The 27429-nt window shown below is 44.9% G+C and overlaps 2 protein-coding genes and 1 long non-coding RNA gene across 9 annotated transcripts in view; 2 read left to right on the top strand and 1 right to left on the bottom strand.

Moving 5' to 3' along the window:
* The window catches only part of EPN2 (epsin 2), a 39956-nt gene extending 24931 nt beyond the window's left edge, over positions 1-15025 (top strand). For 3 of the 6 annotated variants that reach the window (XM_052679568.1, XM_052679570.1, XM_052679569.1), the window contains exons 3-9: positions 2007-2134; positions 3538-3630; positions 3898-4057; positions 6584-6757; positions 8343-8435; positions 9394-9609; positions 11081-15025. In XM_052679568.1, the coding sequence (XP_052535528.1) occupies positions 2007-2134; positions 3538-3630; positions 3898-4057; positions 6584-6757; positions 8343-8435; positions 9394-9609; positions 11081-11418 (1202 nt within the window). In that variant the 3' untranslated portion in view covers positions 11419-15025. The remainder of the gene's footprint in view (positions 1-2006; positions 2135-3537; positions 3631-3897; positions 4058-6583; positions 6758-8342; positions 8436-9393; positions 9610-11080) is intronic. The other 3 variants (XM_052679573.1, XM_052679571.1, XM_052679572.1) reach the window with 3 other exon arrangements.
* Positions 15026-20136: 5111 nt separating this feature from the next.
* Positions 20137-24399, bottom strand: B9D1 (B9 domain containing 1). The gene is made up of 7 exons (XM_052679574.1): positions 24277-24399; positions 24063-24131; positions 23879-23990; positions 23715-23811; positions 23265-23327; positions 22891-22958; positions 20137-22730 (listed from the first exon to the last, which is right to left on the bottom strand). The coding sequence occupies exons 1-7, from the start codon at positions 24397-24399 to the stop codon at positions 22585-22587; spliced, it is 678 nt and encodes a 225-aa protein (XP_052535534.1). The 3' UTR covers positions 20137-22584.
* Positions 24400-24500: 101 nt separating this feature from the next.
* On the top strand, positions 24501-27085 carry LOC128078921 (uncharacterized). Of its 2 annotated transcripts, XR_008205921.1 has the most exons (3): positions 24501-24701; positions 25677-25773; positions 26577-27085. It is a non-coding gene; the product is annotated as an uncharacterized LOC128078921 (long non-coding RNA). The 2 variants fall into 2 exon arrangements; XR_008205920.1 differs by having other exon boundaries at positions 25677-27085.
* Positions 27086-27429: the final 344 nt, after the last annotated feature.

The following is a 27429-nucleotide window of genomic DNA, read 5'->3' as shown; positions in this document are numbered from 1 at the left end:
CACCACATTTCCGTTCTTCCCTTCTCAGGCATCAGATTTCTTATATTCTGTTTTTTCCCTCTCGTGTGATGCTGTTTCTGAGCATTGTCTTGGTGCTTTCCGTAATCTCCTCTATTTTGTTGGTTACATAATTATCCTTTAGGTTGGACTTATGGCCACTTGTTGAAAAAGTGTTGGGAACCTTCCTTGAGGATAGGTGGTTCTGATGCCAACTCCTCTGCAGCTGCTCTGTGCCCAGTGCTGCTTCTTGCAATGGCCTCTGAAAGCACTGTCCCATTTAGCATCAGCCTCACAGGGTACCCACTGCTTTTTTTCCTCTCTTGGTTAAATGAAACAAACGAACGTGGAAAGATCTCAGTTCTTCTGTCATGTGCTGCCTTCGGTTACCTCCTGTTGAGTTTTATCCTCTTCTGTTGTTTTTTCTCTTTATTTTTGTGTTTGAGAATACTGGACTTTGCAAACTGTTTAAGGCCATCCTTTCTCGTGCTGTCAGATATCCTGTTCTCTGATGTCCTTTTTATTCCTTCTTACTCTTTAATATTCCAAATAACATATAGGAGAGCCAGTTTGTGACTGCTGGAGCAAAATGGACTTGCAAAGCTGGCTAAATTTAGATACTTTATGTGAGAAAGAGTTTGAAAAGTGATGGGATTGAAGTATTAGTAACACCTTCACCAGGGAGCTTCTCTGGGTTCGCATGGAAGCAGCAGGACCAGAACTGAATTGAGTTTTTGGTGATAAATTTTTCCCTTCAGGAGCAGAATGGGGTGGGATGGATGTTAAGTGCAGCTTCCCGGATGCCCACAGGTGAGAGAAGAGTGGTCACTTCTTATCTAGCGCTGTTGTGGTCTGAAGCGTAGGGGGAATGCTGGAAGGATTGAAGTAGTGGCTGAAAAAGTGATTTTAAGATTACAATTTGGCAATTTCATTTTTATTTCCCCAGCCAACCTCCTGTGAAGGAACCTGATTTCTATGATCTTGACATCCTAGTTTCAATGATTTGTTGAATATTAACATGTATTTCAGAATATTGTAATTACCATTCCTGCCATCAAATGCATGCATCCTTGCTAAAATAAAATACGATGAAATATCTCTGGGTGCTAGAAAATTATCTGTGAGAGTGTGCAAGTTGTTTAATTACTTTGTAGCAATAAACCTGTTAGTGCTATCCCAGTGGGATGGGGGTTCTGCATGCTACTGTCATGAAAGTAGCAGCACAAGACAGTTTATGTATTGAGAAATTCTGTTTTAGATGCCAAGCCTGATGGTTTTGGGGGGATGGGGAGGGCTTACCAGCTAGTTGTTAGCCTGCACTCAAGGGCAGACTGGCCAGCAAGAAGAAATAAACAGTACCCCTGACCTATATGAGACACTTTTTTTTTTAAGCAAAGAATGATAAAATATTTTTGTAAATTTTGAGACTGAAAGGCTGGTCTGTTGGTCTCAGAGCCTGCTTCTTAGCAGTTAAGAATAGTCCTTTATCTTTCCCATTTAAGACCGTATTATTTTACAGAGAAGTGGGCGGTATCCAGCTTTACCCTGATATTGGCCGACTCCCAGCAAATTCTTACTGGTATCAGAAGATGCAAGAAATACCAAGAAATGGTCCTTGAAGAATCTGTTTTGTACCTCCAGTTAATGACTCTCCCCCAAGCCTTGTGGTGCTGGGGGTCTCAGCCTTGCTCACTGTCAGCTTGCTGATGTGGTGATCCTGCAGCCTCGCTGGCACAAAAAGCCTTTGTTTCCCAGCTGCATTTTCCTTTTAAAGCTACTGAACTGCCTTGTGGATTTCTCCCTTCTCAATTTCTCTGGCCATTGGCCGAGCGCTGAGGGCTCAGTGCTGGAAGCAGCCCTGTCCCCCCCATGGCCCGGTGCTGCCTGCGGTGTTGCCACCGTCAGACCTTGGAGAATGGTGTTTGAACATGGGGTGAATATGGAGTGAAGACATCAGACCTCTGCCACCTTTTTAGTATTTAGCATGTACAATTTGCTTTGTCTTCCAGCAGCAACGTCCCCTCGAGTTTCCTCCGAGCTGGAGCAGGCCCGGCCCCAGACCAGTGGGGAAGAGGAGCTGCAGCTGCAGTTGGCGCTGGCCATGAGCCGGGAGGTGGCGGAGCAGGTCAGTGCCCGTGTAGGTTTCCCACGTGTTCATGCTTTCATAGTTACAACTACATGCCTCTCTTTGCAATGGCAGCTTGGCTTTGCTCCAGGTGGAATAGGGGGAGAAAAAAAAAAAAAAAAGAAAGAAAAAAAAAATAAAAATAAAAAGGCCGTTTTGGAAGGTGTTGCTCTTTCATTCTTTTTGTTTTCTTATTGTTCTTTTAAATCTCTTTTTTAAAGTAGCTATGGCCTTCTGCTGTTGAGACTAGTGGAAGATGGCAGTCGCTTTGCAAGAAGACTTTGTTGTGTGGGAAGATGTTAATCATCACACTGCTGAAGGTGTTTTCAGTTAGGAAGAACTGAAAACATGACTAGTCCTGAAAGCCTTCATTTAATGGGGCCAGCATATGAAATGCCAGTGAATTCTGATTATAATGAATTTTTGAATGATCTGTTAATTCGGTAAGATCTGTCTGGAACAGAAGGGTGATCTAACACACAGCTAGAATATATAAATAACTTATTCTAAAATAACTCCTAAACTAGTAGCTCCTAAACTATCACTCTTGCTACATTATTTTGTTAAGTCTCAAGAGGTTCATTCTGAATTTGGAGTAAATGCTGTAATTGTGGGTAAAGTTTATTGCATGTGAATATAGAATGAAGCTGTTGAATCTCAGCTCTGAGTGGAAATTCACATCTGCCATGCTGAGTGTCCATAATACTTTTCAGTGCTTCCTGGAACAAGTGTAGTATACTGCTGTATCTTCACATCAGGATCTCTGTGCTTGGAGAAGGAAGTTATTACCCTGTAAACTTCGTTGTTGCTAAGCAATGAAATTAAAGAAAGAACTAATCAGAATACCTCAGTTGAAATAGCTTAAAAAACTGTGAGAGAAATGGCAGTTGTGGAGTAAGTCAACTTCTGAAAGACCAAGTGAAAGCACAGCAAAAATATTTGCAGTAGTTGAATCTACCATCAATTTGGTAGTTGACAGATGTTAAAAACCTACAAAATACATGTGGAATTGGCTGGATTAACTCACTTGGATTTCTTTGTAGATATATGGGTCGATATATGTAGGTTGCAGAGAGCTGCTGACAAAAGCCAGCAGAAGTAGACTTTAAATCACTACACAATTCAGTGCTGATTTGAATGCGAACGTTTCATTTATAGCTCTCCCATTAGGAGTAAAACCACACAAGGGTAGATTTCAAGCAGCAAAACGCACGTTGTAGTGGCAGCACTGCCGGCGCGGGGTCAGGGAGCTCCTGAGCTTTGAGAATCACAGGAGCTCTGTTCTCCTGCTGGGTTCAGATGAGCACAGTGTGAGGCCGGCGGTGCTGTCCTGGCAGCGGGGCCACGCGCCGGAGGGAGCAGGCAGCACAGTCTAGGCTCATGGTCTATATCAACAGTGTTGATTTCCTTTGCAGGAGGAGCGCCTCAGACGCGGAGATGATCTGAGATTACAGATGGCTCTGGAGGAGAGTCGCAGAGACACAATTAAAATTCCCAAAAAGAAGGAGGTAGTGCCTTCAACTAAGAAATTCCCGGTTACGCTGCCAAAAGCTGAAATACAGTAACACAAAAATAGCTTAATACTGAGCATTTTAATGCTTTTGGGATTGCTTTGTTGTATAGCTTAAAACTTCTTCCCCGCGGGTTAAATTTCAAAGTACTGGTCAATGCAGGTGTGTAAAAGGAGAAAAAAAATAAATTGCTTCTTCGCTCATGGGTTTGTACTTCAGGTCGGTAATGCTCTTGATTAAAGCTCAGATTGTTCCTGCCCTCAGCATACTACTCTTTTGGACCTAATGGATGCCCTGCCCTCGTCGGCACCGGCCCCACAGAAAACAGAGCCCTGGGGACCTCCTGCTGCTGTTGCAAACCAAACGGATCCCTGGGGAGGATCCGCAGTTGCAGCTACTGCCTCTGACCCATGGCAATCGTTTGGTAAGAATGAACTCTGCCAGAAAGAACGTTTGTCTTAAAAGTGCTTGCCTTTCAATGTTGAACTTTTCCAGGTTTCTCAATAGCAGTGCACAGTGTCATGCTTGATAACAGAAATGGATTAGTCCGTTTTTGTTGCTTCCTGGACTCCAGAGTTAACATTCCTCTTAACTCATTTTCAGGCAGAAACAAATGCAAGTTGCAATCCTTTCCATCTTTGTTAAGCAGCTGAGATTTCGTGGGCTCATTTTGAATCCTAAGAAAAGGGAGAAGAGTGAAGCTTTTGTCTTCTCTTTGTGCAGCCAAAACAGCTCATCTCACCCAGGGGAGATGCTCACGCTTTGGCTGCTAGTTGTGTCCAGTGTCATGGGTGTAGACTTCTGCCAGCATTTAGTGTTGTATAGTGCTTAAGCAGGATGCTCTGGCTAGGAAAGCTGAAGGTCTGAATTGCCAAGTCTCACTCCTAGGGAAATGGGATGTGTATACCATCAGAATGAAATGGACTAACCTGTTGGAATTTAATTACTTATTAGACTAAAGAAAAATTGAAATGACTCTCTTGAATAGTCTCAGTGTCTCACAAGTCTTTGATACTAAATTTGTGGGATTTCTTTCTGAAGGGAAAGATCCTTGTTTCTCGTGTTAAAGAGCAATAATTCCAGGTGTTGCACGTTTGCTGTGTATGTACTTGTTTTGCTGCCTCTGCTGTCCCCCCAAGGATTTACTCCTTTGCTTTGGAAAGCTGATGGTTCCTCACAGCAGACGTTAAACTGTCTATGGAATCACAGTTGAATCTATTTTTTGGTTGGCTTTGGTTTTCTATTGTGGGGGACAGGGAACAACTCTGCATGTTCTTGTGCAGGAGGATGGTTCTTCCTGAAGACTTACAGCTTAGTTCTGTCAGTTCTGCTTCAGACTGGTGTTTCCAGGAGCTCTGCTATAACATGCTTCAAAGTTGGTTGTGTGAGGAGTCAGCGCGCTTCCCTCCGTAGTCATGACGAGTTTTGAAGTTTAATACTGAAGTGCATTTGTTTTTCTCATGGGGCATTAAAAGCACTGACATGGCTGCTAGGACACAACTGCAGTTCGTTGTTTAAGTGCAGTTTGTGACTCCATTGGTGGAAAAACTGCAAGTGCAAAATTAAACAAGTCAAAGTTTTGGGCGCCAATGTAATGGAAATTCGGTTTAATTTTGCACGATTAAAATACAAACAAAACCCACCTCCTTCCAGTGCTGTAGTCAATGTATCACCCTCTGACAAGATTTTCCTTGCATCAGTTGCAGCTGTAGCGTTTCCTCTCAGTGGCTCCCGACTTTATTAACGCCATATAACAACCCCTTGTTCCAGCCTGCTGGTTGCTTGGCTCCCAGGGGCAGTCGTGGAGATGTGAGATTTATGAATTTGACTACTAATAAAAGAGTGACTCATTAAACAGTATTTCTCAAATCCTGCTTGTGCTTTGGCATTTCAGCAGAGATAATGGAAGCTAAGGGAAGGTGTCTTCCTGAGTGCTCTCATTTTGTAAGCTCTCTTTATGAAGGAAGAGACTTTTTTGAAAGCTTCCGTTTATGGGAAGCCATGCCATTAGCATTTCTTGTGTGGCATCGCTTGTAACTCAGCGCTGAGGGCAGATAAAGGAAATCTAAGTACTGGAGTGGGAATAGTTAGATTTATTTGGAGTATTTCCTGATCTGAAGCTGCAGCAAGGCCGTGCCACCTGTTGATGAAACAAAGACCAATATTGCAAATTGGATTTTGTACTGCATGTGCAGTGCAGAATTGTGATAGAAAGGGGTGGGGGGGTGTATGTACTTTTAATATATAAAGCAGTGCTAGTTGTGATTTGAAATCCACGGGGTGGTTAAAGGCATCAGCTGTGTACTGCAGGGGTAATTCTGTTCTTCTCTTGGATCATACAGTTGTTTGCAGTAATTAAACTATGTTTAATTAATTTAATTAAACTGTGTCCGAATTTCATTGGGAAAGGAAATGAATATTCATCTACTAAAAGAAAGCACAACCAGCTGATATTTTTGTAAAGCAGCACTTTTGTGGAAAAGAATCTGACAGTTGTGCTGTCTGCATCTGGCAGGTCTTGGTTCGACTCTTAAGGTTACATATTTCGTATCTTTCCCAAAGGCTGTTTAGAAACCTTCTGTGTATGAGTTGATAAGTATCCCCTGTGCTGTGGATTGCTGCAAGTCAGATACTCTCTGTTGAGATGGCAAGTTCTGCAGCACAGGTGTGTTCGTTTTCTTGTTGGAACTGCAGGTCTTTTAAAGTTCAGTTTCAAATGGGAGCTTAGTGTTATTCGTCTGTCTCCCACTGGCTTTAGTTTGCTTATTTCTTCTGCATGTGTAATATAGATGCTGAGACTTGATTGGTGTTCCTGATATTGAATTGCTTCACCTTTTTTGTGTTTAGCATTAGTAGGCAATAATGGCTCATAAATGAGAGTTTGATCTCCTAGGAAAGCTTTCCAGAGTGAACCTGCACTGACTTGTGTTGCTGCTGGCTTTTTTTGCAGGTGCCAAACCAGCTGCTTCTGTTGACCCATGGGCAGCACCAGCAGGATCTGCAACTCAGTCTCTGTCCAAAAATGTTGACCCGTGGGCTCCTGCTCAGCCATCTTCTACTGCAGCAAAATCTTCGGTGGATCCTTGGGGACCAGCACCTGCAAACAAACCCCTCTCTACTTCTGGTGAGCAATTGTTTCATTCCATATGTGTTTATTTGAGTGAAGAAGTGAAATCTGAATGACTGTTTATTTCTTGTATTGCTTAGTTAAATAACGTGCTGAACAACTTGCAGTGTTGTTCTTTGAGATAAACAGGAGTTACTATAGCTAGCAGCAAAAAGAACTTCAGATATGATTAACTTGAAGCTCTGAGTTTGTGCTGCTGCTTTCTTAGTGCTCTCTTACATTCTTCTATCAGTATGTGTGGATGCATGCCGAGCTGTTATAACTGTTGCTGCCGTTGCATTTTTAAATGAGTTTTATTTTTAATTAGACAAGGATTTAATTTCTGGAAATGAATGTTGCTATAATTTTACCTTTCACCGTGATAAATGGCTGTGCAGATGGATGTCTCTGCTGACACAGATTGACAGGTTAAGCAGCTCCACACGCTGAGATTTTTAGAGGTGCAAATTAAGGTTTGCTTCAGACTGAGGGTGTCAAATCTGCTCCTAAACTGTTGCGCAGCAAGAAGGTGCTGATAGAATTGTCTGTTCATGCTCTGTAACTAATGCAGCCTTGATGAGTCTCAGTACCTGGAATTTCCATATTGGCACCATGGCGAAATACATCCGAAATGCGTTTTCTGCCAGTCATTCATCCCAGTGCTTAACCAACAAAGAGTCACAAAGCGGATATTGTGCAAAGTTGTCTAACACACTTTTGCCTTGGCTGAGGAATATAAGTGGATCATTATGGGATTGTTTAGCTGTGGTGATCGTTCTCTGTAAGTGTTTCTGTTATGTAGAATCTTGCTTGTTCTCTTTCTTGTTGGTTTTTGTTTTTGTTGCTGTCTTTTTTGTGCTGTTTACAGAGCTGAGGTCTGTACCCCTGTTTGCTTGAAATGTGTTGGAGGTTAAAACTAAATGAAAAGAACATTCTGCTGAATGCAAAAAGAAAAAGCAAAGGGCAAAGCTTTTCAGTAGTGTGATTGCTGCTCATTTAGGTGTGGCTTTCATTCCCCATTTTGAGACAAGGGTGTGTCTACATTTTGAAGATGTTTTGTTTTCATTTGTTACAACTGTTTGCTGAGTGTCAGTGCTTCAGCTAACAGAGCCTCACCATCTCTAGGTGGTACTGGTAACTTTTACTGTTGCATTCCTCCTCCTTTTAAGTAAAGTCTGAACTTACAGTGACACTACGTTGGTGTTTAGAAGCATATTCAGAAGTGTATTTTTCTTGATCAACACATTCCAGAGTTCGGGCTGTGAAATCGTTGCTCTCTCTTCTTCCACAGCAATCATTGCCTGCCTGGGCCGCTCTAAGTGCAATAAAAACCCAGCATGCTAAAGTGTGCATTACATTGTGATTAAAAGCACATTGTTGTGAATCATTCAGCTGATAATGTGAGGAGAATTCTCTGCCATTACCCTTCTCCTTGATCCTTCATAAGAGCAGGAGCTCTCTGGCTGCTCTGAGCCACTGCCCTGGGACCCGACAGAGTGGCTTCCTGGTAACATGAGTGGCTAGAAATTGCTTTCGGTAGGATCAGATGTGTGATGCAATCAAAGATCAGCTAATAACAGAGCTCTCTTGCTGTTTTGAACAGGAAGTACATCTTTTGACCTCTTCAGTAATTTGAATGGTATAGTTAAAGATGATTTTTCTGAATTCGACACACTTCGAACTTCCAAAAAGCCAGGTATGGATTAAATCCTTAGCATGCAGACAATTTGGGTATAGTCTCAAACAACAACTGTGTTTCTTCTCGAATTTTATGTAAAAAAGTGAAACCCCATTGCCTTTCACATAAGCAAAGATTAAAGCTGGTGGTAATGCATCTATAAGGGCTTGTTAACGCTTTGGGCTGTGCGTGAGCTCATGGGGAGTTGGTTCTGGCCTTGTGAGCCACAGAACTTTACTCTGCAGCCTTTTGCTGGGTCAGCCCAGAAATTTGCTTGGCTTCTGTATTCCTGGCGTCTGATGTGTTTGGAATATGGTTTGTATGGTCAAACAGAACTGTGCTGACTAAATTTCTCAGATATGTAAGTTACATGCAATGTGTGATGGTAGGAAAATGAGGAAATACGCTTCTATGAATGCGTTAGGGTGGTTTTTTGTTTTTTGTTTTTTTTTTTAAATGTTGTGATTTGACAGTTATCCACTAAGTAAAAACTGCCAAACCATAGCATGTGTGTGCTTTGGTAATATGTACTGTAAGGAAGGTTCTGAGTGAAATGCTGGTGACTGAGTCAAACTAGGATGGGCTTCTTCAACACAAGGAGAAAACGTGAGCAAAATCTGGTTACAGGGGGTACAGCAGTGGGGTGTTGCAGGGGCAGAAATGGAAGCTTTTGAGTATTCTTTTCCTTGGAAATTCCTAGTTGCAACATAGTTACAGGAATATCCACCTGGGCAAATTGGGCTGGGTATTCTGAGGAGCACTGCAACTCTTACTGCAGCTTCTTCATACTCTCCTAAATAACAGTAAAAGTGTATCTGCTTGCATACAAAGGGTGTTGTGTGTACTTGAACTTTAAAGGTGACCTATATGAATGTTAGATTTTAAAATATTTCCCTTGTCAGAGACCTCAGGGTTTTCTTTGCTTGCTGATGTAATCAATGAGATAAGTGTTGTTTATTTCTTTGTGTTGTTACAGCTGAATCGGGTTCCACTTTGCCGTCCCAGCATAGCGGTACCACAAGTCCTGATCTCTTTGATTCCCAACACTCAAGCATGACATCAGGCAAACAGAGCGCAGCTCGGAAAACCCCCGAGTCTTTTTTGGGCCCCAATGCTGCTCTGGTGAACCTGGATTCACTGGTGTCTAAGCCACCGCAACCTGTAACTTCGCTGAATCCATTTTTGGCACCAGGTCTGTTTCTGCACATTCCTTCAGTTGTTTTATTTTATCTTTCCTATAGGAAAGCTCTGCATAACTCATTCCCAATTGGTTTAATGTAAGCTGTTTTTGGCTGGTTTTTCTTGGTTGTTTCAGCCAGCAGATCATGATTGGGAGCAGAAGGGTGGGACAGCGTGGTTTCTAGGCGTGCTGCTGTTGAAAGCCTAGAGTTTCTACCCCTGTGCCTGCAGCTGATCTTTGGGCTAGCTTTGTTCAAGCAGGCTTTCTTCCAATTTTTCGCTTGCTCTCTTGAAAGCATCTGAGTTAGAGGAAGACTTTTGGTTATTAAAAATGTCTGACTGAAACTGACTGATTGTCAGAACAGGTAAGACATGAACATGTGCCACCAGACAATCTGCTGGGAGACTGGTAGGTGGTAGATTCTTGTAGCAAGCTCTTTTCCTACTGGTGCTCAACAAATTAGTATCTCTGACTCCAACTTAGGCTCCAAGTCTATTCTCATGGGCTGCTGGTTAGGCTGCTGGTGTTAGGCTGTCTGTAGGCAAGCATGGTAACCCAGTTTTGATCAAAATACACTCACAGTGTTACCCTGTTGTTAAGTGAACCTTTACTTTGAGTGAACTCAGAAGGTGGCAGTAAACATTTGGAAGATGTGTGTATTTTTAAAAGCTACTCATGCACTAAAATTTCTGTGTGACATTGGTGTGATGAAATACTTTAAAATGGTATTTCAGGATCTATTTTCTTCACTTTTCTGGCAGGGTAAAAAAAAAAAAACACAACAGTTTGTTAAACTTCTCGAGTAAAGAAAAAGGCAGCAATTCTGAGGAACTTGGCAGTGCTTAACCAGAAAAAATCTCTGCATCTGCCATTACTAGTTACTACAAAAAGTTTGTGAGGGGTCACTGGGCCATCCAAATCACACTGCATATACGGTAAAAGGAATTTGTAGCGTTGGCAGCAGCCCAAAAAACCTCAAATGCTGGGAAAGTCATTCTCTGCTTTTTCTAGCACCGCTGTAATTCGGAAACAACTTGTTTACTTTATGAATTCTTGTCAAAGCTCAGTGCCAGAAACATGTACAGTTTCTAAATGGAGTGAACTGGAAGAGATCCTGAAGATCTGCAGTAGCTAGACTGCAGAAAGGGAGTAGGAATAGCCTTTGAAAGGCAAATTTTAAGGTGTTTTTTTGTTTGTTTAAATTAAATAACCTCATAGGTAGTCGTGTTTGATTTAGAACCCGTTACTTCTGTTACTGTCAGCAAAAGTGGAAACAGTCGGTCAGTAAATGAACGTTCTGTGGCGTAGGTGGGCTGAATGAGACAGACTGTGTGCACCAGCCTGCTGAGTGGCATCCACTGGGTGACTTGGGATTGGGAGCATGTCTAGAAGGAGCGTTTTTTGCTGGAAAAGGTGATCTCCAAAACCTCAGCATTTATGGAGGTGCGATCTTCTTTCCTCTCCCCCCTTCTCTCAAAACTAGGTGCAGCTACAGCACCAACTCCAATCAACCCCTTCCAAGTGAATCAGCCTCAGCCACTCACTCTGAATCAGATGAGAGCAAGTCCTGTGATGGGAACCAGTCCTTCTTTCAGTGCTGTGCCACCAATAAGCATGGAGCCAATACCTCTGTCTTCCATGGCCCCAGTGCCTGTGGGAATGGCACCGATACCAGCTATGGGCACTGTGGCATCCATAACAAGGATGGGCCAGGGGATGAACGTGAGCATTGCAGGATCAATGACCCAACCTCTTCACAGTACAGGAATCCCACCATCAGTATCCCAGTCTACAAATACAACTAACCCTTTTCTCCTATAAAGACCCAATTAAAGGAACTTTCTTTTCATAGTGTTTCCAGGCTGAAGTCTTTACAGCGAAACAAACGTGGCCTGTGTGGACTGAATGGTGTGTAAGAGACTTGGAAGTAGATTTGCAGTTTACAGTTATGATCTTTGAAGAGTTGTCTCTACTTACCAGTTAATCTAAATCTAGTCTTTGCTACAGATGGTACCTTACTTTGGCTTGTTGAGCATTATGTGAAATGTTCAGACTTTTCACCAAAGTTAGATTCTGCCCATTTTGTTACTTTGTTAATCATTTCAATACACTTTCTAGGGAGAACCTGCCATTTTAAACTCCGTTGGCTGTTTTGTAGATGTCAGATGATGTGCTGGATCCTGAAATTACTATTTACCTGCATCTGTCACTTCCTATGCCCATACGATAGACCTGAGATTCAGAGTGCTAGTGAATGTTTTGCACATAACTGTACACAGTTCTAGACTGTTGGTTCACCCATAGTCCTTACTCTTAGAAGAGAATGATTCGGAGGGCCCAGGTGGCTGGTTTTTATGCATTAAACATTGCAACGCAAAATCGCACTGCTTTGGTATCAGAGGTCTGAGCGAGAAAGCAAGCTTGTCTCAAAAGGAAAAAGCAGACAGAAAACCCAAGAACATTTGCAAGTTGTCGAGTATAACGTGTGCTGTTGTATGCAGTGTTGAATCCGTACACTACTCTAAGGACTCCTGAGGAACTCTCTGTGAGTGGCATGCTGCACTCGTGCTGAGTGAGTGTCCTGCTCTGTGCTTGTCCAGTACCAGCTTCGTTTGGAAGTTACGTGTATTTTGTTTTTATTTGACTTACAATGTGAGTTGAAAGAAAAAAAAGAAATACAGTGGGACAACTTTGAATTCAGTTTCACCGTGGCAAGCTTTAAAACTAATTCAGGCTTAACCTTGCTATATGCAGTTACTCTTGTATACTTTTGCACATATTTTGTTTAGTACAGTTTCATATTTGAGTTTGCAGAGTTACCTGATAGTCCTTTTTTTGCTAATTTTTATAATGTGGTTCTTATTTAACTGTCTGGTTTTGATAGATTTATCAAGTCTGGCTGAAAAATTAAGATATTGGCAAATGTCATTTTTATGGTTTTAATGCCCTCTTATTTATGGTTTTAGCTCTTCGTTTCTGTAAAGAGAGTTTAAAAGGGAAGATTAACACTAAAATATTTTACTTTTAAATGAAGTATTCATAATGCAGTTCAAAACAAATCCTCGCGACTAATTATTTTTTAGATGAATTGAATTTGAACGTAACGTGATTTAAGACTACATTAAAAAGAACAAACACTAAAGTCTCCTTTCCCTTGGTTTGTTCCTGTTTCCGATGACCACAACGGACAGACGTGAGCCTTCACAAAGAGCAGCAGAGAGGCTGTCGTTTTTTATTTCTTCTTCAGATGTTTAAAGTTCTAATGTACAGGCACAGCTCGTTAATTGTATGGACTAATTTTTTCTTAATGAAAGGTGCGCTCCATATTAATATCCGGTTGCTTTTACTCACTGTAAGCTGAACTATACATTTTAACTTGCATGTCTGGACTCATCAGCACTAAACCACACTCAGGTTTCAGCCCGTGTCTCTGGTGCAGACCTGGCTGCTCAGAGTGGCAGTGCTCTGAGCTCTGCTCTCGCAAGCAATGCAAACGTGTGCAGAGAGTGTGGAAGGGAGGTCCCAGTGCTTGCTCCTGCCTCGAGGGCGTCTCCGGATGAACTGATGCATCTTGGTGGCCTTTCCCTAGTTAGGAGGACAAACAAAGCTGGAAGAGATTGCCAGTTTCATGTCTTGGTGCAGTGATGCTGAGTGGGACAGTCCTAGGGTGCTGCAGAGGGAAGGGCTGGCTGCTGGTTGTATCTTGTGGTGGGCAGGGAGGCTGAAAGACTATCAAATCTAGGGTACAATCACAGAGTTTAGCTGTGTAGGTCAGTGTAGCTCTTTTAGTAGATGGAATGCTAAACATGTGGATGTTTCTATGCAGATTGTTCTATCCTCTTGATACTAATGAATTTGCAAGTAGGATTCAGGATATTCATCTGCTCGTGTTTTCGTAGGAGAGGAAAAAGAATGGCTGTCCACACCCAGTATGTCTTCTTAGAAAAACAAAAGAAAAAACATTCATGTTGCCTTTCAGAATAAGGAAAAAATACTTTACTTTTTTGTTGTTGCTGGAGTTATTGAAAAGTTTAGACCAGGAAGGGTGTGATTCTTGCAGATGGGGGGGGGAAGTGCTTTCCAATTGATCTGTGGCAAGATTTATCTCTCATTATTTTTCCAGTTTATCAACAGTGAAATTGAGGTCACTTGATGTTTTTTTTCCCTTAGTCAGTCCCTTGAACGCATTTGTGACAGCTAGATGGGGCGTTATCTATTCAGCCAAGCAGTTCTAATCACAGCCTCTCGTTTAACACTAGGTGACTGTTTTCTGAGGCCAGATGGGGTTGATAGTATTTGAAATTATAAAGTCCTCTGTAGTTCAGGATAACCATCCGTCACCGTGAACTGATCCAAACGCCACGCCGGTCCGGTGGGGAGCCCTGGCGTAATGGAACTGCTGGCTGGCAACTTCTGCTCGCACCAAACCACTTCTGCAGGAGCTGCAGCGCTTCCCATTGCGCGGAGCTGCGCAGCGCAGCAGCCTGTGGCAGGGCAGTGTGGAGCAGTGGTGCTGCAGGGCTGGGGGCTCTGCTCTGCCGACATCCCAGCCTGGAGCCTGGCTCTGCCCCTGCCTTGCTGAAGCTTCAGCTGTGTCCAGAAGGGTGAATCCATGTCCTGATAGTTTATCTGCTCCTCAGAATACTCCTCCCCGCCTCCACCTCTTCCTGCTTGGGGGATGTGTGTGCATCTGATCGTGTCTGCTCTGGCCTGTTTCTCCAAATGCGTTTCCCTCTTCCCCTTCTTTTTCTCACTTGCAGATATTAAAAGTGCTTTTGATTTTAAAAAAAAAATAAATAAATAATGTTAGTATCCCAGAATAGCCTTACTGGTCAAATTGACCAAAGATAAAGTGTTAATTATTTTGTAAAAAGAAAAAAAAAAAAAATCTTGGCATAATTTTAAACCCAAAATAAGCTCAGTTATTTATTCAGTTTTATACTATATAGAAACTAAACTACATTGAGGGGACAGGGAAGGAAAACCGTGGTGGGTTGTGGTGTTTACAGTCTTTTTGAAGTCCCGTAGCTGAGACAACTATTGTTATCCATCTTCCCTTTTGCTGTTACAGTTTCTAATGTGTACTGTATGTATTAATATTGCACAGATTGTGGAGAAATATATGGTTTATTTTTCACAGCAGAATCTCACAAGACTCACTTCCTTTACAAGTGTTACAATTTAAATATTTACCAAACTGTTTTCATAATACTGGGAGCCGGCTGCTTTTTATGAATTTGTGCTGACTATTGACATTATTTACTGTATAAATAATTTATCATTTGTACTATTGTATCATAATGTCTGTATCTTTGTGTCATTTTTCCCGAGCGATGTCACGAATGTGATATTTAATAATGCCATCAGAGCAGTGGAAAGACGAGGGGTTTGTAGGTGACTGGTCAGAATTAAAATTGTATTGCTTATATTCCAGACGTGTTGCTTTTTCCAGACTCTGCGTAGCGTTTGTATCCTGTTCCAAACTGGTTGCTGCCATGCTTGATTTAGTTTTCAAGGAGGTTGATGGGTTGGTTGAGATGATGAAGGTTTGTGCTTTTGAAAGTCCCAGGCTCTAGGAGAAATCTGATGGTTATTGAGAGTGATGCTTCTTGTGTATTGTCAATGTGATTCCTTCAATGAATTCGTGGCTTTCCTGGGGCAAGCCTGCTTTTGCTATGAGAAAGGAGGATTTCTTACAGACTTAATTCAGAACCAGTTGAGATCTTACTAACTCAATAAAAATGGAAGACTTGTGTTGCAGGTGACTGAATTGCTTCTTTAAACCACATCACTGTTCAAACAGCATCTTTAGAGGAATGATAAGCTACTTCCCCGCAGAGGCTTTAGTGTTTATGTTGAGACAGAAGGCTGGGAAGAACTTCGCTTGTGAAGCCAGTCACTCATGGAATAAGGGCTGGGGGAGCTGTGACAGAACTGACTTCTGGCCTTTGCCTCCTGTTCTGCCTTCAAACAAAAGGTTCAGCCTTGCCCTTCCTGCAGCCATGGCTCTGCGTCTTCAATGGAGCTGCCCTGTGCTGGGCAGCAGCAAGCTTGCCTCCAGCTGGGAGGTGATTTCTGCTTCTAATTTGGGATGGTTTAAATGGAAAGTACTTCATTGTCGGGCTATCTCAAGAGCTGCCTCTCCAGAGCTCCCCCAGTTTTCCTGTAGCTGTGCTTTGCTGCCAGTCAGACTTATCAGCAATCAAATAATTTCTCGGGCTGAAGCTGCAGTGGTGTCAGAGACCTGGCAGCTGGCGAGGCAGGCATGGAAAGAAGCATCAGGTCTGTGAACGATTCGGTTTTGGATTTGTGGCACAGAGCTTGCTGTGGGTGTTTCACAAACCCACCGCTTCCGTAGCATTCCAGTTTCCCTGGAGAGCGAGTTCGCCTCTGGTCGGGTCTTTAATTCATTTTGCTTCTGTTTTGGGGCCTGAAAGGAAGAGAGAGAAACTTGTGTTGCCACAGCTGACAGCCAAAACATGTTTTGATTTTCATAGCTCTCATTTTTACAGACGGATGTCCTGTGGCTCATGTTCTGCTCCTGTGCAGAACAGTTCTCTGTGCCTGTGCCTTATTATTGCTCCTCTGACCATTCTCTTCACTGTTCTTTCTCTGGCCTCTTGAAATTGTATGTATTTTGGAAGTAACGCTGCTTGCTACAGGAAAGATTGCAGAAAGGTTTGAAATGGAAACTTTTGTGGTGACTTTATAAAACCCTTCAAAAAGAGCCGAGTACTGCAGCCTGTTGCGAGCCAAAGGACTGCTGGAGGAGGGCAGAGCTGATAATGCTGCTGGGAGAGATTGTGGCTGTGCCTGTGCTTCCTCTGACCTTGGGCAAGCTGCCTTCTCCCTGCCACAGGCTTCCTCTTCCTCTTCTCAGGGTGAATCAGGGTGCTATTTGCCTGCTTTTGGGGAGGAAGAGGGCTATCTGGATGAAGTATTGTGCAGAGGCTTGCCCTGCCAGCAGCGCCAAGTATTTCTGCTGAGTGTGTGCATTGCCACTGCCTCCTGTTTGTTTTGGGTTGCGAGTGGTGCAGGCTTTGCTCTTCCGCTCATTTTCAGTGAGCTGTGGGGAAATGCTTGTGGCCAGCTTGTGCTCTGGCTTTGGCAAGGCTTCCGCAGCTGCCTGCAATCCACTTTTCTGAGAACCAGAGTCCCTCATGCTGAAAACTTCCTCTTTCTGAAAAACGTAGCTATTGTTTGCCTTCCAGGTAATGTCCTCTCTGTATTTCGAGCTGGGACACCAATGAACATTGATTTTGGTAAGGACAGCAGATGGTTTTGGAGCTCAGGGTTATCAATAACTGAGAGCCGGTGTTATATATGGCGGTAGCAACCCAGCCTCTTAGTGTCAATCGATTATACCCTCTAATTGTTAAAGACTTCAGGCTTCAACGATTAGAAATCTCCCTCTCTGTTCCCTTTGCTGCCTTAAACTTCCCTGCTCATTACCTATCAGGTGGCTAATTGGCAGCAGTGTGGTGATCAATAGATTGGCAGCTTACCAGTGTAACACAGCCAGTGGGTACAACTTCCAGTCAGTGAGCCACGCGTGCTGGTGGAATCCTCATGGCAGAACTGCTGGCTAGGGCATGCATGGAAACAAACATTGCTGTTGAAGTGCAGGGCCTTTCTAATGCATCTGAACATCTCCATAGCCAGCAGCTGTGGTGCAGAGCGCAGGCACTTGGCCTCCCTTTCAGAGAGCAGATGCTCAGCAGGTCACAAACAGTGCATGATGCAAGCAGCCTGGGTGCATTGCTGATCTGATCTCAGTGCTTGTGCCACTGGTTGAGCAAGTGCATTCCCATCCTCAGGTGAAAAAAAGTCAGTGCTATTTCAAGTGGCTGGATTAAAGCAATAGTAGAGGTGGAGTTTGTTTTCTCAGTGGGGTCTCTGGTTTTCTGTAAGGGCTTTTTGGGTGGGGAATGTAAGTCAGAGGGGTAGCCAAGCTGAAGGGAACCAGTTTTGACTTGGTGTAATGGTGTATTACCTGGGAGACCTTGGACTGGCTGGTATTGTGTTGGGTGGTGCTGGTTTTTTTTAATTTTTAATTTTTTTAAAATTTATCTTCATCAGCAAGTCTAGCACTAAACGTAGTGATATTCTCTGAGGTGAATTTGGATACTTAAATATCTTGACCTGAATAGAGGTATAAAAATAGAAGCCTGCTGCATCTAGATGCTTCTGCTAATCTTCCTGCTGAAGGACAAGAGACCAAAATGTTTGCAGCCAGTAGGGAAAGTCTCCTGTTCTCACTGTGCTGTTGCAGCATGGCCTTTGTCTCGGCTTCAGTGGCCAAAAGATGCTTTCTAATGTCTGTGCTCCAAAGATGGCTGGGTACTGGAAATGTACCACAAACCTTGAGTACAAGGGATGCTCTGCAGCCATCCTGCACAGGCTCTGCTGCTTGGTGCTATCTGCCTGTGCTGCTGGGGAAATGGGAAAGGGCTGGAAGGAGGGAGTCCTGACATGATGTTGCCAGACCCAGGTGGGCCATCCTGGGATTGCTTGGTGCTGGGCTGAAATGCTGCCAGTGATAGGGCTGGGCAGAGTTGGAGCTGAAACTCTTGACTTTCAATCTGTTTTGTACCTCAGGAGGCTCCTGTTCTGTAACCAGCACTGCTGCAGGGAAGCACTTGTCAGCTTGAATCTGTCTGCAAGGCACTCATTTTCAGATGGAGATAATTTCTAGCTGTTGTTGCAAAACAGCCTCAGCAACCCGAGGACCAAAGCAGCTGGCACCACAGCATGGAGCAGTTCTCCGTGGGAGCATGACTCAGGTGTCCTTCATACAGTGCTATTAGCTCACTGTTATTAGAGATCAATATCGTCCTCCTCAGAACTGCCACGAGAGGGCAGGAGCTGATGCTGCTGTTTCTGGTTTTGGTAGATCTGCAAATACATTGCTGACAGGTTTTCAAGTCAGTGTTCAGACCGCATCCTTCACTGCTTCCTTCCAGGGCAGCTTCCACCTCGGTGCCAGGAAAGCTCTCCCACAGCACAAGGACAGTCAGTCCTGAGCCCTTTCCACAGGGGTTTGTTTCCAGGTGAAGTTTGATTTGTTCCCTGCTCTGGATGGAGCAGCAAGAACCTCCATAACCTCCATCCTCACTGTTGTTTTTGGGGTTGTCTGCCTGGCCAGAATGCTGGGGGAGGAACTGGGATCTGCATATTCACTAGAAATCCCTCACATGCACTGCCATTGCTGTGTTAGATTCCAACAGCTGCTGCACTAGCACTCACATCCCCACCACCTGCAGGGTAACTGAACACAAGTTCCAAATAAGCAGGAAAAACTCTTTATGTGGAATTAAGAGGTTAATGGCCAATTTCACTGTCTGGGAGAGATTTAAGTGGAACAAAGCAGAGGCTGCAGTGCCAGCTGACAGCTTTGTACCACCATCTGTGTTACAAGCACTGGGAACTTCAGCCCAGGGTTGGAGAAGGGAGAATGATTAAGTAGTAAATGATGAGGGTGGGAACAGCTGCCTGGAGCATGGAGCAAAGGAAATTACTTCAAGCCTCCACTATAACAACTTTTTTTTTTTTTTTCCCTGGGTTTTGGCTGTTCTCAAATAATGGGTTCTTTAACCTTTCATATATTAACAGCAACGGCAGCGAACACTTACAGACCATAAATCCCTACCTTATTAATGTCAGCCCCAGCATCGTGTCTCTGTTCTTTTGTCATGAGAGCAGAGAATCTCCCCAGTGTGAAACAGCTGCAAACCCTCTGCCATGGCTGAGGAGCAGAGACTTAAAACTGAGACAGTTGTCCGGAAAATCATAAAGGCAGGAGCAAGCCTGTCTCTGGGAGAACGTGTTTATTAGCTAGATCAACAGTCACCTTTCTGAAGAAACAGATGGCATTGAACTCAGGAAGCTGTTATTGAAAACATCACCCCCACATGTGCCATTGCATAAGGAGCAGACTGTCAGACTGAAGAGTTCCTACAGCAAAGCATCCATGCACTGAGCATGTTTTAAGACCTTTCAACCAGGTATCACTTCAGATGGTGGCATAGTGTGAAGCTGTATGCAGGTAAACTCACTGCAGCCTTCTGGGCGTGGAGTTTGCATTTCATCTGCTTTGAACTGTATTTTTTCATGAGCAGAATCTCTGCGGTGCAGTCGTGCTCTGATTGGAGCAGGGGCAGGTAACTGTGCTCCAGGGAAGAGAGAGATTTAAGCAGTGGTAGCTGGTAATGTCTGTGTTCCAGGTCTTTCACACACAGCTATTTATCCTGCTACTGTCGATAACTGCTTCCAAAATACTTCTAAAAAGGAAACAAAAATTCCTCACATCTCTTCTGAGCCAGCAGGAAATACTTACTAATATTGATTCCAGTGTGACTCAGCTGAGAGATCACAACAGTTGCCAAAACAACTGGTTCTACACTTCTAGTAAAGGGATCCACCAACAAAAACAAGCCAGAATAAAAACAAAGAGATGAAAGAGATCTGTAAGGCCATTTGGAGAAGTACTTCGATATTACAAAAGATGCAGACGCTCACAATAAAATCCCAGTGCTCATATTATTGTTTCAGAAATTATCTTTATTTGGTGACAGCACAGTGTGAAATAACCACATCTAACTTGGCTGCTTTACTTGGCATTTGTTCTGGAGGCTCTTTGTTCCTACAGTTTCAAGGTCCTGGTAGATCACTTACAGGGTGGTATCACTGTAAGCCCTTCTCACAGTTACCTCCAGATACATTCACTCAAAACACGTGAGGTTACATGTCCACATGTAAATATGAAGATGACTAGGCAATTAGTCAATTTTACCACAGCATGTACTTCTGTGCTGTTCTTATAGGTACAATTGATACCTTGGATGATTCAGGACTTAGAAACATCCATGCTGGCACAAACAGAAACAAAACCTAGGCAGCTGAAAGACAGAAACAAAAACATGTAGACAGTAGGGTTTGTTCAGCCCACAGGAAGAGCATTACAGTAGCTCATAGGAGGATTCGGTGAAAGGCTGTGGTAAGATGTCAGAAAAGAAGCTGTTCAGACTGAGGAGCAGCTTTGTGCCCTCACACTGAAGGCATTTGAGAATAGTTTCAGAGCTCCTGTCACGCACTGTAACGCTATAATGTGATGGAAAGTACAGCAATAACAGCTAAGTAGCAAAGTCTCAGGCTTCAGCAAGTGAGAACAACCCCAAATACAGCAGAACAGGATGCAGAAACCACAAAAAAGCTGCTTACCATTGGAAGGTAGGCTGCAATCTCCAGTAAGACAGCTTTGCTTCCACTGCCAACCCTTAAATGTGGTGTGAGAAGGGGTGGATCCTGGCTCCACCCCTTCCAGCCACTCAGATGCACTGCACACACCTGAGCTCCCCTGGGTTGGCCCTGCCTTCCCACCAGGTGCTCAATCACTGCTTCAGGCCCTGACTGACATTTCTTCTACACACACCAGTAACAAATAACATGGTTTGGGTCATTCATTTGGGTTATGCAGTGAGAAAACCTAGTTACAGCAAACACAAACATTAACTGTGTAAACAAGCACCTTCCTCACACTCTATCTCTCTTCTTTGAATCCATACTGACACAACAGTGTGTCACCTGAATGATTATTTTGGCAGAAGGCTGTTAAAAAATGTTGCATGCAGCTTAGAACCTTGGCTAGTGTGAAACACCAAGATCTGCTGGCCTGGAGAGACCATCTTAAGCAAATGTGGTCTTTTCTGCTACTCCTGACTGTCCTGTACAGCACAGTGCCTCAGGTAACCAGTGTGACTTGGAGCTAAATACAGCACACGTGATTGGTTGGCTGAGACTGCAACTTCATTTCAAATCCTTCTCCAAGGTTTATCTTTTTAGTCAATATCTGCACATTAAATTCTGTTTGTTCTCTCAGAAGTTAAAAGCATGCAGCAGGCATATATTTAACACCACGTTCTCTAACACTTGTAAAATAAGCTGTCTTTTTTTTTTCCCCCCCCTCCTGCAGCTTGATGCAGAAATAGAACCTGGAAATGAAAGAGTCATCATCTTGTTCTGAAGTACAAAAACCCACTAAAAATGTGGAAGGGTTGGTTTCTAGTGCACAACTGTTTTACTTTATTTAGTTGCACCAGCTAAGTACTACATGGGATTACAAAGATACCTGCTGTGGCTTTTGCAGACAGAAGTGTGTGGCACAGAGAAAAGCGTGTGTCTCACTGCAACGTTTCCATACTGCCTTCTTCTTTGGAAAGCACTCTAATTTCAATGATTTCCCACTTCTACCACAGCATTATTAGTAAAAACAACTGGGATTGCACTGATGTTTTCAACAAAGGAAAATTAGTACAACCACAAATCTTCCTATTCTTGAAATACAAAAAGATAGTAAAAAAGGCTGTTACAAAAATACTTGGCAGGTCTTCTTCTGAGATAGTCCAATATTATGCATAGAAATGCTTGTACAGTCAATGGGTGTACAGAGATACACAATCAATGGGTGTACAGAGGTGAGGCTAAGCAGGATTATCGCAGTAGAAAGATAATAAATGAAAAATGCTCACCTTTGTTGTAGGCTCGCAATAAACTCCAAGGGGAGCAATCTCCACAAAGATCCTTCCTCAGCGGCAGTCAGCACTTAAATGGGATCCAGGAGAGGTGGAGCCAGGCTCCACCCCTTCTGGTAGTACAGGAGAACTGCCTTCACCTGTGCTCTGCAGCTCATGGCTTGCCTCAGGTGGTCAATCAGAGGTTCAGACCTGATCAACAGTTCCCATACAATGCTAAACAGATCTGACAGCATTAATTTATATGTTTTCTCAACCTGTATCCTTCTGAAAGAATAATATTCTACATAATTACTCCAAAGCCTTATGGGTTAGTGTTCTGTTTTTAGAATGAAGGTCAGGTAAAATGTTCTCAATTGAGTCAGATGCTCATTTTCCATTTGAAGGAAACAGAAAACCAAAACGAATCCCCGGTGCTTAACTTCTGTGTGTACCTTTGACCATCTCACTCCTGAGTTCAGTACTTATGAATCCTTTCTGTAGCAGGCACCAGGCAGGGGTTCTGCATGTCGCTTGGGCTCACATCATAGCCCAGCTTCTTCATATCTTTAGTCACGACGTTGAAGGAAATGGTGACAAAGCCTTGAGATCGTACCCTCGTTACTAGAAGAAAGAAGACATGAATAATGCTGGTTCGCAGCAAATTTTGAGTCATTGCTGACTCAGTAACAGGGCAGGTCTGCTTTTCCAGGAGGAGAAGCAGATGGCCAGGCTGTGGCATGCTGTCATGCAAGGGTTAGAGCAGGAGCTCCTGCAGAATTACCTTCTCTTCCTTCTCCCCGTGCTACCACTTTTGGATCAGTAAATTCTGGACGTCTCCCTGTGAACCAACTTGGAGAAGAGAACAGCAAGTAAATAATTGGACACAGGTGGTAAAAGAATTCAGGTACCAGACTGCTGTCCTTTTTTTTCAAACCAACAATTTTGAAATGTGAGGATGAAAACCCAACAAGTTAGACAGGCATTTAAGAAAATGCTTCAAAAAACCCAGACACCTGAGAATGTGACTTTACCTCCATAGCTCAAAACTGTCTGGTTACGAATGAAAGAATACACACACACTCATCAGTGAGCAGCTGGGCAGACGCTTGTGAATAAAACCATGAACTTTAAAAATAAGCAGTCTTAAATAATTACCTTGTAAACTTCTGCAGCTTGGATGTGGACTCCGGAACAAACATAGCAATGGTTCTTTTATGCCTAAAACAATTCAGATACATCAGAGCACTGAACAAAGAAAAAAAAAATACTTGTATCAAAAGTGTTTGCTTGCATAGGAAGAGCATAACTGAGTCAGTTTCCAGGGGTGAGAATGAAAGCTGAGAGTAATGGGGGGAGAGCTAACGTACTGCTCTTCATCTGTGGGCTGACTTTGGGCAGTTCTAACTTAAGGAGTACCAAAATCCTAAAGGATTGCCAAAAACTATTGGATAACATGGGACTACTGCTAGAAATTCCACGTGCCTTCTGCCAAACGAACAAGACATGATAAGCAGATCCAGAGATGCTTTTGTCTCTGAAATGATTCGGTACCTTGGAAATTCATCTCTATTTCAGCCCTGAAAGATGACAGGGCTGTCACCTCACCTTCCCGGCGTGAAGGGAATGTGAACGGCTCCATAACCTCTGACCACATCATTTCCGAAGAAATCAGGTCCATAGACGCTCACTACAATCTGCGGCCCTGCAAAAGACGTGGCTGTGAGAGAGGCTCCCTGCACGCAGGCTGGCTCCCACCCCGCAGCACCCACAGCCGGACGGGTTGGTGCTCTTGAAGGTGATGTCGATGGGGAAGTTCCAGACGAAGGTGGTGGGTGCGACGTCGCTCTTGGAGGTGATCTGGGAGATGCCCTCCTCCAGGCCCTGAGGGGAGAAAGCGGCGTGAGCTCTGCCCTGCGCTGCGCCTGCTGCCGGGGGCGCAGAACGGGGCCTCACCGCCGCCGGAACCCAGTCCTGGCCGTAGACGAAGCAGAACTTGCAGTAGAGGTCGTCGAACCCGGGGAACTGCAGGAGAGAGGCTGCGTTAGCGGGGCCGGGCCCGGCCCGCCGTCACGGACGGGAGCTGAGCCGGGGCCGCGTTACGGGGCCGAGCCGCCGGGCTGGGCCGCGCTGCTCACCGCTCCGAGTCCCACCCCGCCCCGCCGCTCACCTGCCCGCTTTCGATCTGCCCGTTGACGGCCACCATGAAGACGCTGGGGCTGCTGGCGGCCGCCATGTTGCCGGGGGCCGTTGCCGTGGGGACGGACGGAGCGGCGGAAGGGACAAACTTCATCGGGGCGCGGCGCTCCGCGGAACGGCGGGGCGGGGTCTCGGAAACCTCCCGAACTCGGGCGGCTCTTTCTAAGCCATTCCTGCCGCTCAGGCGCAGGGAAACGGCCGCTAGGTGCTGCTGCTGGGCAAGGAGCCGAGCCTGGGCTGTCCGTGGGAAGGAACGCTTCGGGTCGGGGGTCTCTGGGGCTCCCACGCGGTCTGGTGTCACCCCGCGGGGTCACAGAGCTGCTTCGTCCCCACGGTTTCCAGTATTATTCGTTCCCACGGACGCGTTCTGTGCCGACGTTCAGTCAGATTTTTCAGGTTGTATTCGAGATTTCAACGCCCAGCAAACAACAGCCGGGCAGCAGGAATGGATCCAGGCGGAGGGACGGGAGGGGATGGCCGCAATGTTATCCTTTCCCTTGTGTCCCTCAGGAAGGTTTCAAAGAAAGTCATATATTTCATCCGAAAATTGTCAGGGGGAAAAATAAAACCGCTCCCGATCAGCCATCCGTTGCTGCAAAGAGAAGCCGTTTAATTAACACTCCTTTTGTGGCTGTTTGTTTTGGCTGCCGGCTACCTGGGCTGCAGCTCAGAGCAACCAGGAATGGTTACCGATATCCGCCTGGAGCAGAAAAGAGCAGCAGAAAGCCAAAGCAGAAATGCCGGCCTTTGGTGTTCTGCGCCCACCCCTCGTTATGGTGGGTAATTGATGGGATTGGGGTCCGGCTCTGACAGCAGCTGCAGAGCATTGCTATGAGATGCACGGTTTTCTATTCAGAATTAATTTGTATTGGAACGTGTTTCCATTTGTGAGACCTTTTTTTTTTTTTTTTTCTTTTTTCTTTTTTGATTAATGAGGAAAATTAATTAGGGCCTCCATCTGAGCCATGGAATAAATTAGCATGCCAACAGGAATGGGGAGAGGGTGAGGAGGAGGACTGAGGAGCTGCGTTCCAGGTTTGGTCAGGGCTGGAGGAACAGGAAGAGTGAGCAGCTCTGGGGAGTGGGAGAAGCTTCGGTCTGCAAGCAAAATCCCGAATGAAAACCCTGCCAAGAAGAAGCGATAGACCCAGCCATTAAAACACAGCCCTGGATTTAAAGCTTAATTGCAAAGGTTTAATGGATAAAGTCAGTTTGATTATTCAACCTAAGGAGGATTGTACAAACATCAAATAGTTATTAGTATCAGTGCCACCCGCGCGATCTCGCAGCACTGATTGATTAAGGGCTGTCTGTAATTGCATGGGGATGGTTCGTATCTGTGCTGCTCTCATGCTTTTATTCTCTCCTCAGCTTGGCTGTTTCAGGTCGATGCCATCCGAGATTCAGCCTCAAGGTCCTCGCTTGCTGCCTTCCCCGCGGTCCCTGCAGGCTGCACTTTGGCCACATGGTAATTAAAAATGCAGAAGAGCGATCGATCCATTTAAATAGTAACAATTCACATTCATCCGGTGCTTTTCACTTCCAATCTTCAGCAACACCACCCTTGCAGGCAGCCTGGTGGAAACGGCTCGGTGCTGTGGAGGTTCAGTGAGCAGGAAGAGCAACACTGAGCTCTGCTCTGTTGGTTATGGCCACATCTGTTGCTGAGGCTGCAGCTCGGGGATGTCTTTTCCCCCCCCATAGGAGCTGCTGCAGTTCTGGTGCTGCCCCTGCTCCAAGCACTCTCCTCGTGCCATCCTGCTGCAGGAGCTGAGTTCATCCATGCACTCGAGAGGGGAATCAAATGCTTCCCACAGCCAGAAATGAGGTCTGTGGTTGGCCAGAGCCACCAGTGGAGTGCTTCAGCATGGGCTTGCCCCAGTGGGGTTCCAGCAAACCTCTCTTTCTGGCTGCCTCTGTGCCTGCTCAGCTCCCAGCCATCGCAGCACACCAAGGCGAGTGCTTCCCATACTCACAACTGTGTCCTTCCAGATATTTCATCCCTTTGAGAAAAGGAGAGCCAGGAAGACATGGTCAGGTTCCCATTGTAGGGGGGATTCTGGGGATGCAGCATCCCTGAGCACGGGGTGGAGGAGCTGCACTCAGCAACACCAACACTTCCAGGCTACCCACATGGACAGGGGGAGCCATAGAGCAAGCCCAGAGCTTCACCCTGCTGCTGATTTGACCTCATTATTATTAATTACCTTGGAAAGCACATGTTGGCCAATCAGCAGATGTTCCAGCCTCAACCTGGCTTTTATTCCTCAGCAGGAACCCCCTGGTCAGCAGCAGCAGGCAGCAGATGGCTGCTCTCTGTTGGAGATGGGTTTGTATGCAGCTCACTGCCCACTGCAGAGCCTCAACTGGAAATCACAGAGCAGAGCAGCGCTTTGTGGGACAGACCTCCATCCATTGCCAGGCTCCCATCAACCTGGGTCCCCCCCCGGGGCTTTGAAGAGTGATGGCAGCACCACAGGACACACAGCACCGCTGTGCTCAGCTCAGGGCTCAGTCCGCATCCCCTCCTCTCCTCAAAAGGACACAACCACTGCCCCCAGAGCGCTGTTAGGAATTACCTTGATGGTGCTTTTCCAGAATCCCCCGTTAAACCAACAGGAAGGAAGAACTGCAGTCATCCCCCCTGGCTGCTGGTTGCACAGAGCCGCGCGGGGCCCCGGGCTGCTCACAAAGTCAGGCCAGGCTTCCAGTTTATACAGTTTAATACATGTGAAACGAGATACATTTCCTTTTGAGTAATGAATGCATAAATAACAGAAGATATATGTGGATGCATAAATATGAGGCGGCATGGAATGAACCAAACGAAAACGGTTGCTTTAATTCTTTCTGTTGGTTGGTTGGTTTTTTTCCCTTGTGTCTTTTTGCTGCTGGTGCGCAGTGCTGGGGCCGACCGACACGTGATGTCAGTGCTCTGTGGTGAAGCTGTCCTGAGCAGAGGGCCTGGCTGAGGAGCAGGGAAGAGGCAGGGAATGAAGGCTAAGAACGGAAAATCAACCCCAGAACTAAACATGTGTATATTAAAAAGTATTAAAATGGTGTTGACTTGAACTCGAGAGGCTTTGGAACGTGGCAGAGGAACCACATCTGTGTGGGTGTGGGT

This window comes from Tympanuchus pallidicinctus, unplaced genomic scaffold (genome assembly GCF_026119805.1).
Source record: "Tympanuchus pallidicinctus isolate F22 unplaced genomic scaffold, pur_lepc_1.0 scaffold18, whole genome shotgun sequence".
NCBI classification, from domain to species: domain Eukaryota; kingdom Metazoa; phylum Chordata; class Aves; order Galliformes; family Phasianidae; genus Tympanuchus; species Tympanuchus pallidicinctus.
This window is presented reverse-complemented; position numbering and strand designations above follow the sequence as displayed.

Excerpts from the sequence above, each read along its gene's own strand:
- B9D1 (XM_052679574.1), bottom strand. The coding sequence starts at position 24,399 with ATGAAGTTTGTCCCTTCCGCCGCTCCGTCCGTCCCCACGGCAACGGCC. Across the intron at positions 23,328-23,714 it reads ATTCCCTTCACGCCGGGAAG|GCATAAAAGAACCATTGCTA; the intron begins GTGAGGTGACAG and ends GAATTGTTTTAG. Across the intron at positions 22,731-22,890 it reads ACGGGGAGAAGGAAGAGAAG|TAACGAGGGTACGATCTCAA; the intron begins GTAATTCTGCAG and ends TCTTTCTTCTAG.